Source organism: Bradysia coprophila (assembly GCF_014529535.1).
Source record: "Bradysia coprophila strain Holo2 chromosome X unlocalized genomic scaffold, BU_Bcop_v1 contig_117, whole genome shotgun sequence".
Taxonomy (NCBI): Eukaryota; Metazoa; Arthropoda; class Insecta; order Diptera; family Sciaridae; genus Bradysia; species Bradysia coprophila.
In genome coordinates this window covers 1148485-1158607 of record NW_023503292.1, presented here as the reverse complement: position 1 = coordinate 1158607, position 10123 = coordinate 1148485, and the positions used below count along the sequence as shown (strand labels likewise).

Below are 10123 nucleotides of genomic sequence, written 5' to 3'. Positions count from 1 at the left end.
GCATGGACTGTATAGAATAGAAATAACAGGATGGAAATATCTCAAAAAAAAAAAATTGTTGAAGGTGAGAATGGTTTTACTAGAAAATTTTCTATTTTTGATTTTTCGCCACCTGAAGTTGTTCTGAAAAGTTGTTTTTCCGAAGTTTTTCCGGGTCTATAAATAACTAGATTTTTTTTGAACCGATCTCTTTCGCTCCTTCTTCTGGATTCACCGACAACCCGTAAATGTCAATTATTAAAATTTACTAAAAAAAAAAATGGGATAGAAATAGAAGAAAAACAAAACATGGTTATTGATTCCACATTCATATAAATATACGTCAAAACGTTTAGTGTATGTGTGTGTGTGTTTTGATAATTTATACAGTCGTGTTTACTTACCCAGTACCTTAATAATTTTTGTGTCTTTCTTCGACGTAACATTTTTCCCTCGTGTCATTTATTATTTCTTTTTATTTTATTAACAAAATTTACATTACATACAAGATACAGCACCACTTATAATGAATTTAAAATTTAATTTCTTGTGATAAATCCGCTTAAAATTTAAAAAAAAAATGTTTTTGCTTTCAATTATAATTATCTTTTACGGGAAATATTTTTTTTTTTCCTCAACTAAGATGAGTTTGTCCTTTTTGCACAGTTAATTAAAGTTTCTTTTTTTATTTAATTAATTTATCAAGCCACAACAATTAATTTCTTTACTTTCTTCCATTTTGGAAAGATTTTTTTTTTATAAATTAAAAATCAATTTAATTCCTATTTGTTAAGCAATCAATATCATTTCTATTCTTTTAACTTCTTTCTCCATTATTTTTGTTTTTACTAAATTTTCAATTTTTATATACACGTTTTACACATACCACTCTTTAATATCTTTTGAGTCACGTTTCTTCGGCTTTTGTAACTGTAAACCGCCACTGACATTCATCTGTGCCTTATCACCGTTTCCGTTCCGCAACGAACCGTTCAACGGCACAGTCGCACCGTTCGTTTGCTGATGATGATGGTGGTGATGGGAACTGTTTGTCCCTGTATTGCTACCCAGTAACGCTGCATTGGGACCTTGCCCGTAGCCACCCACTTTGTCGTGTTCGTTTTTATACGTACGATCGCCATTCGATTTCAGCCACAGTAACAGAAATATTACCAATATTACCGCAATGAGTGCACCCGCCACAATTCCAATGATCATTGCAGTTCTTTCTTCAGCTTCGCTGCTCACCCGATTGTTTTTGTTTTTCGGCCGTGTTGGTGTGTACGTTGGTGTATAGGGTGGCGGTGGATGATATGGTGGTTCTGGTTCAGGTATTGGTGGATCAGTTTCGACGTACGGCGGATGTGTCCGTTCCTGTTCGGGTGTTGTTGGATAGTGTGGGTATACGGTTTCTCGGTCCGGAACAGTTGTCTCAAAGTTTTGCTGTTGCTGTGTGGTGGATGACCATGTGGTGCCAGAATTGGTCGTGGTGATTGCGGGCGTTGTGCGACTCGAACTAGTACCGGAGGATGATGATGTGCCGATGCTTGTTGTACTAAAATCAATTGTTGTGCCTGCTGTTTCTTGTTCGGTTGATGTGCCGTCTGTGCGTTTTGCCGTTTCAGTTATTGTGGAAGAACTGTGATCTGTAGGATCTAAATATTGGCAAAGTTAATAAGGTCAAACGTAACGACAACGTATAGTTGAACGTTGTGTAGGCGCCTACAGCAAGAAAAAAGACGAAGTATGAAAAAGACCCAAACATTGAACGAAAAATGTTCTTTGTCATGACATTTTTCTTACATAACAAAAAAACATCATTTCTACTAACCTCCTCCTTTGGAAGTTGTGGAAGTAAACGTTTCAGTGACATCGCCTGAATCGCCCGATCCGTGCACACAATCTTCGTCATCGCATGTTCTCTCGGTGCCGCCAGTCTCTTTGTCTCCTTTTTGTGGTGTAGTTGGTTGCTTTGTTGGCGGAACATACACCGGAGTTATCAAATCATCGCCACTGCCCGATTCAAACGGTGGAGTACATTCGTCCTCATCATCGCCACGGCAACCACTTCCAGCACCCGAAAATATCAAATCATCCATAACACCTGAATATCCAGATGCGGGAGTCTAAATGGGATAGGTTGGATGGTTTTTTGTTGTTGTTATTAAGTTTGGAAATTTTCATCGGATTTATCGTTTTAAAATGACATTAATGCATCGAAGCATTCAAAATGGTTTTTTTTTCCAAAAAAAAGGCAATGTGTGTAGGATGGTTCAATTTAAATTGAAAGGCTGACTTTATCCGCTTACAATTCGAATTATAAAACCTCTTTCAATGCTTCAATGCTCCTTTTCTATTTGAAAATATATTTATGAAATCTACGAATCAAATCGAATCAACTTACTCACACATAATATAATCAAACAAGGTCAACCAAATAATTTTGTCTAACTCAAAATAATAAACTGTTTTTCAAAGTGTGTGTTTTCAGGTGTGATTTTAGCGTAAGTGTTCAAAAGACTCGAAAGGGTCGCATTTCTGTTACTACTTGTTTAGTTTTTGTGCTGAATTTTTGTCGAAGTACAGACTACCCAATTTGTCGACTAATATTATTCTGCCACATAAATGATATTCTGTAAATTAGCTCATTGGCTAGCTGATTCAATGACTCTCAAATTTTCAGTAGACACAAGGTTCTAGGTAAAACTTCCGAAAAATGTGAACTAAAGTTTTACTTAAGGTAAAGACCCGGCAGGTAGTAGATAGGGTTACTAACATTAGCATAGAGAAAGTGTAATGGGTTTTAATGGCTTTGCGATGGTTTATATAGGGATTGCAATGCTTTTTGGTTCCCCATTCTTTATTACGTTAAAGTTAACCAAATTTATGTCTAAATTTTCAACTCAGCTGTGTTAATAGCTTGTCGGTCCGGCCAATAACAATAACTCTAATTATACGTGATTATACGGCACTAGCATGAGTGTGCGTGCATGTGACTGTATCGAACACGTATAGAGTCTTATTAGCGGTGTGTTTTGAATATTATAGCATGTCACGGAGTCCTAGTTTATTCTGAAAAAGCGACACCTTTATTTTCATAGCTGTATATGGTCGTTGCGTTAAGTTTTATACTAAAAACTGCAAAAGCGCCACATTCAGCTGTAGTATAGAAATATTGCTTGCAAGAGGAGAAACCGTCAACAAAAAACATATCTTATTGGGCCAACAGCTGAAGAAAATTTCGATATTTTTGTTGACATTTACAGTAAATTTATCAGAACAAATAAATAGTTAAATGCATAAATGGGATGTGACACATTAGCGAATTATAGGAAAAATGAAATTTAGGTTTTTTTTACTACTTTCGGCACTTTTCGTTTTGATTAACAATCGCAAATATATTACAGTGAACGACATCTCAAATGTCTCACTGTCAAATTTTTCTGAGAATTTTATTGTGTCATTGCAAATTTACAATGACATTCTCTGAAAAAAATGACAGTGAGACATTTGAGATGTCGTTCACTGTACACTTCTATCATGTATAATTCGTTAATACAACATTTACCTATTCATATTCTAGTCGGCCAATTTACTTAATGTAAAAATTTCGCCAAAATGTGTACAATGATGTATTATGCCGTGTTAAAACCAACATATCGCATACTTTCTTTCGAAAGATTTGAGCTTTTTTTTAAATTCTATTGGCAAAGTGAAATATGTCGGAAGAGAAGAATGTTAAAGCTGTCGAAAGTTCTTTAAAAACAAAGATGTCAATGCGATACGATATTTTGGCTTAAGAGTGATATCGCCAAGACTTCAGGTGATTGGGGAACAAGCGGTCTTCGATTTTAATGAGTGATAGCTCGTTGGATTCGCCTTTTAATTCTAGGAAACACATATCTTTCACTTTTTCGAAAAAAAATTTACTTTCTGTGAAAAGTGTTCAAAAGTGAACACATGTCAGAGGGTACCGAAAACAGTTTTTCGACAATAACTCAAGAAAAAATTATTTTAAATTATTGTAATGTTGTACGAATGTCGGCCTTGGAAAGACCTACAGGTAGAGTATACGCACAGCTTGGTGCGAGTATATCCGCGAGAGTTATTACTAATAACAGGCATCAATAACGTTATAACCGAAATGATTTCTGTTACTCGAATAACGTTATTCGGAAAACGAAATCAATTCGGTTACTCGAATAACGTTATTCAAAAATCGAAATGAATTCGGTTACTCGAATAACGTTATTCAAAATCACGAACTAATTTCGGTTAATTTATCACAAATGCATGCAGATTAAACTAAAGATCACTTCCAAGGGCTGAAAAAATACAAACTCAATCTCACAGACACAATTAATCGATCTCTGTGGGTCGGGGGTCCATTTTTGTATGGAAAAGTTTGGGGCACTCTCCGGTACATTGTTCGTTTTTAGTCTCTGATCGATAGTATACAAGGGTGCCACTCCATCCTAGTCCTAAACGATTTAGGTCGCTCAATGGCGAAATGTGTAACAAATGACAAATTGACGAATGTGGAATCGACATTTCTCCGAAATAACACATTACTCGCGTAAGGATAAGTTCGGTTTTTTCTCATCAAGATGTTCTCAAGAGAAGGATTTTTGGGTCTATATGTGTATATAGGCGATTTACTTGCTGCAATTATTATATAGTAATTCACAAAAGCATACATATCAAACACTGGGTAATACTTGAGTATTAAACGAAAATCATGTCTAGTGCTTGGTCGTAGCCATTTCAGGTACCCTCGTCCAACTTTGGGAAACTGTGGAAAGCTCTCGGGAAGGTGTATTGACATTTTTCCGTTATTGTAGAAAAGTCTAGGTCCTAACCTTCAAAAACTAATATTTTTATGGGTCCATCAAAAATAAAAGTTTTGTAGAGAAATAGTTGTTTTCATCATAAGAAATCAAGCGTTCCAGACGCTGTTCCAGCAGTTGGGCCCACAGAACGAAGGAAAAAATCTGCATTTTGGCACCAATTTTTTTTACAAGACTTCGGTAGGTTTGCAGCACAAAAGTACTGGGTTCATTTATATGTGGGACGATAGTGGGTGAGGCCAGCTACAACACCCCATACTCAGTTCCGCGTAACATCGAAGCTGCAGGGAAGGCGGACTCTCCGAAGATTCACTATATTATTAAAAATAACTCTCGCGGATCTACTCGCACCAAGCCGTGCGTATACTCTACCTGTAGGTTTTTCAAAGGCCGACATTCGTACAACATTACAATAATTTAAAATAATTTTTTCTTGAGTTATTGTCGAAAAACTGTTTTCGGTACCCTCTGACATGTGTTCACTTTTGAACACTTTTCACAGAAAGTAAATTTTTTTTCGAAAAAGTGAAAGATACGTGTTTCCTAGAATTAAAAGGCGAATCCAACGAGCTATCACTCATTAAAATCGGAGACCGCTTGTTCCCAAAGTTACAAAAATCACCTGAAGTTTTGGCGATATCACTCTTAACACGGCCAATGTTTTTTGTTAAGGAAATTGTTACTAAAAATTCAAAATGAAAGCAAAAAAATGTGTACATAGAGTCATTCCAATTTTGTTTTCAAATGTTCAAATTAAACAAAGAAAGAAAAATTCAAAATCTGATAAACACATTCGCAATAACAATTTTTAAATTAAAGGAAAAGTAGAAAATCAATATCAAATTTGCAAAAACAAACGGTTAAAGTAACATTATTTTTTTCCTTAATTTTAAATATAAGAATTTACTTGCTCTGATTGCAGCCGGTTCACATGACAAAAAATTTGTTTTTCTTTTCATCATTATTTTCATGCAAAATTTATTTCACATTTTTTTGTGTTTAATTGGACAATGAGTTTTTTGCTGTAAAACTAGCAACGGTTGAAAAAAGATTATTGGAAATTCGATTTGTTAAAGTTGCGTCCACAACCGAATAAAAAACAATTTTTTGATGAGACAGCCAAAAACAACATCATTTGTCTATATATACACATGAAAATTAATGCAATTTCAAAAATGAAAAATAAAAACGAAACTCAACGGATTTTTCATAATATTAATAAAAAAATGTTTGATATAGAAGAGATAGAGTATAAATATAAATATAAAAAAACGTTCTGTAGGTTGACTATATAGTAGAAGTACAGAAAAATATATTGTGCGATGCAAACGAGTTTGATCACTTGAATCTAAAAAATTAAATTGATTTCAATGCAGTCAGTGCTCAATGAGCGTTGCTCATATATATAATATTGAGAGATAATCAAATTTTGGATGATTTTTAGATTTGCAGTTAGCGTCAACACAAAACCGCTGATTTATATAAATGTAATATAAATTCGTGTGTTCATTCAACTGAATCAGTCATGAGTGTGCGCGTGTTATACTGGTATGCATGGACATATATACATGTTAACCACGTATATGTATGTATACATGAATGCATCCACATTGAGAATTTAAACCGTTAAGAGTTGCGGAGACACGGAAAAACTAATTAAATTTCTTTATATATCGACGGCAAGATGATGTCGAGAAGATTTGGTTTCTAGACCAAATTTCACTGCATTGCTAACGTGCAAGTGTATTTCGACAACAAACTTTAAAGGAGCGACGAACAAGAACGTAGAACCATTTCTCGATTAAGTTGGTGTACAGTCTGTTCACTATTTGTGAAATCTAATCCTGATGATTGAAAAAAGAGACTTTCCGGATGTTTTGATATTGGGACAATTTGGTAAATTAATGTCTGAATCTTGTTTTTGAATGAAAACCCGGAATTTAAAACACTAAGTAGTTCAAATTCTAATTTATTGTTGCAAGTAACGTTTGCCGGTTTCGATTTGTTTTCTGTGAATTTAATTTTGAGTTATTTTGCCAATTACTTATGTAAAGCACTGTGATCACTAGTGCTATATATTGTGATAAATTCGCTCGCTTTAGTTATGGAAAATGGCTTTTCGGGTCGAAAAAATGAAAGCCTAAATTTATACCAACACTTTGTGGTACTTGAGGATTTTTAAGAATTTTGAATATTTTCAAGAATTTTCAATCATTTCGAGAACTTTATGATGAAATAATAGGGTTGTGGTGATCACAGTATGATGTACACATGGCTAGTAGTAATTTCGCGCCGTATGGGCGCGAAATTACACTATTAAAGTAGGAATCTCGCGCCACGCGAAATTCCTACTTTATTAGTGTAATTTCGCGCCCATAAGGAATTTCTGGCTGGTATGAATCTCGCAACGTCTCAGTTGCGATGCAGGCATCCTAACATTTTGTAAAAGGAAAATCCACTTTTTCTGAGTAAGGATACTGGTATCCTTGATGAAAAATATGTGTATCTCAGTTGGGATACCGGTATCCTAACGTTTTGTAAAAGGAAAATCCAAACTTTCTATGTCGGGATACCGGTATCCTTGATACAAAATACGTGTATCTCAGTTGGGATACCGGTATCCTAACGTTTTGTAAAAGGAAAATCCACACTTTCTATGTCGGGATACCGGTATCCTTGATACAAAATACGTGTATCTCAGTTGGGATACCGGTATCCTAACGTTTTGTAAAAGGAAAATCCACACTTTCTATGTCGGGATACCGGTATCCTTGATACAAAATACGTGTATCTCAGTTGGGATACCGGTATCCTAACGTTTTGTAAAAGGAAAATCCACACTTTCTATGTCGGGATACCGGTATCCTTGATACAAAATACGTGTATCTCAGTTGGGATACCGGTATCCTAACGTTTTGTAAAAGGAAAATCCACACTTTCTAAGGATACTGGTATCCCTGATACAAAGCTCTAGGGTGTTAGAATAAAATTCGCATCTCCAAAATTTATGTGCCTGATACTCAACTGAATCTACCGCCAATTTATCGCCAGGTACTCGTAAAAATTCTCTAAATCAAGTTAGCCATTGAAAAATGTATGGGCGCGAAATTCCACTATAACATGTGTAATCTCGCGCGGCGCGAAATTACTCGTTACCCTCTAAAGGGTTAAAAATGAAAGCTGTTCCAAAAATTCGTGCCCTTTCTCCCCTTGTTAAGCTAAAATAATTTTGTTTACAAAAAAAGATTTCAGCGTAAACAGAGTTTCCAGAAAAACCAGAGAATTTTCTTCAAATGCCAATAAATTGTGTACGACAAAAATTACTTCAAAAAAAAACCCGTTTCTTAAAATATGAAAATTTGCGAAAATTCTCGAAATTCCTACACGCACGGAATTTTGAAAACCGACACATTTTTTGCTTCTGTGTTATACTTGAGTTATTGTTTCTTCATATAAAAGAACATGCAAAAATTTGTGTAAACCGCAAACAGAAAATGTGTCGATTTCAAAATTACGTGCGAGTATGATGGCGGTATTTGATGATGAAATAATATGAAAGTTTACTTTCATTTATTTATGATTCACTATTTACATGCAAAAACCTGTGACCTACTTCTATTTGCCACTGTCGAAAGACAGGTTTAATACTTTCTCACAGATCGAAACAGTGGTGAAACCATTCGCTATTCATTAACCAATTATATTGTCTCATATTGGAGCAATCAATTTCTACCTGTTGCACTGACGATTATAATTCGCTGATTTAATTGTCTCTCATCGATTTTGTATTTATTTACTATCGGCATTGTTAGCTCTAATTTTTGTTTATTCATCTCTCTATTAAACTCAGACAAACCCTTTCGCATCGGACAAACATATCGTAATTATGTTAAAAATGACAATGAAAATGAAAAAAGGAACGAACACACATTCTGAATTCAAAACTTTTTGTTTTCGTACAAATTCTTTTAAAAATGAACAGAACAAACTGAGATAGAGAGAGAGCTCAGAAAAATATTTTTTCTGCGCAAAAAACAAAACCAAATTCCAAAAAAGTTTTCAAAAATTATTTTTGCCATCAGACAATACGTGTTTGTTCGTTAAAATTCAGTCCTAACCTGCTGCATTCTTTGAAGATCATTTCTATCTAAAACTCCAGTTACCAATTGCACATCTCCTCGTGTCGTTACGTGTGGATCGCGTTCAGCTGCCAAGTCAAGCATTCGCAATCGATTTACGGTTAGACCAGCTATCACGCCGGTAAACGGGCGCTCAATGCGAAACCGACCATTCCTTGCTAATTTTCCACCAACTTGTATGTTTGCCATCGAATTGAAGACGGTAGATTGATGACCTGCTTTAAGATGTACGGGTGAAAGAGGAAAAATATTTGTTTGTTTGATTTTAATTTCAAAATGTATGGTGCAGTTAACTCGACAAAAAACGTGCAATGTTCAAATATGGAATTTGATCAAACCTTGAGGGTGCACAGTCTGGACATTGTAATCATCCAGTTGAAGAGTTGCATTGCCTCCGAATCTTTGAAACCGAACAACGTGATAGGTATTATCGTTGACTTTAGTACCGATTTCACCAAGTGGTAAATCATTTGAGCCGATGTTATAAACCATAAAGATGTTTCCTTCCACCTGATTATTTACATGACAATACAGTTTCGATTGCATCAAGCGGCAGAGAAAACTTACAATTTCTAGTTCCATGTAGTCCTGCGTTGTTGAACTCTCGATTCTCAATAGCACTGCGTCCGGTTTAGTTGTTATAAATCCAAGAGCAATTGCATCTTCCTCAGTATCCGGCTGCTTTCCCGCCGGAAACGTGTATTGAATCATTCCCTTGTTAGCGCCAAATTCGTATGCCACGGATTCTGCGAAAAAACAATGGTTACCATCCCCTAGTTCGATATCAATTAAACTGTACCATCGTAGCACGTAGGCCCGGTGTAAGATGTCATATCGCATTCGCAAGCATATGCATTCCACTGTTGAACACAGACGCCACGATTAGCGCAAGCATTCTGACTACATTTTGTAGGCCCTTCACATCCGCTGATTACCAACGAACTGGGAACTACAGCATCGTCAGTGAGACTGGGTGAAACATCTGCCAAATCTACAGACGCTAAACATCCCTCAAATCCATTTCGTGATGCAACTGACGCCGGCAATTTAGTGTACATGTCTTTAAATACTCCACCGACATATAGGATTCCCTCTAATTCCATGTGCATGTTGTTACCAGGCGCATTGTATACTTCGATTGTGTCGTCAACGACTAAG

General features: G+C 35.6%; 1 protein-coding gene across 1 annotated transcript in view; it reads right to left on the bottom strand.

Moving 5' to 3' along the window:
• Positions 1–264: 264 nt before the first annotated feature.
• LOC119066999 (neurexin-1-like) overlaps positions 265–10123 on the bottom strand; it is a gene marked incomplete at its 5' end in the record, with an annotated part of 47406 nt that continues 37547 nt past the window's right edge. The window contains 6 exons of the mRNA XM_037169727.1: positions 265–1634; positions 1811–2105; positions 8945–9180; positions 9304–9475; positions 9533–9711; positions 9765–10118. Coding sequence (XP_037025622.1) covers positions 856–1634; positions 1811–2105; positions 8945–9180; positions 9304–9475; positions 9533–9711; positions 9765–10118 — 2015 coding nt within the window. The remainder of the gene's footprint in view (positions 1635–1810; positions 2106–8944; positions 9181–9303; positions 9476–9532; positions 9712–9764; positions 10119–10123) is intronic.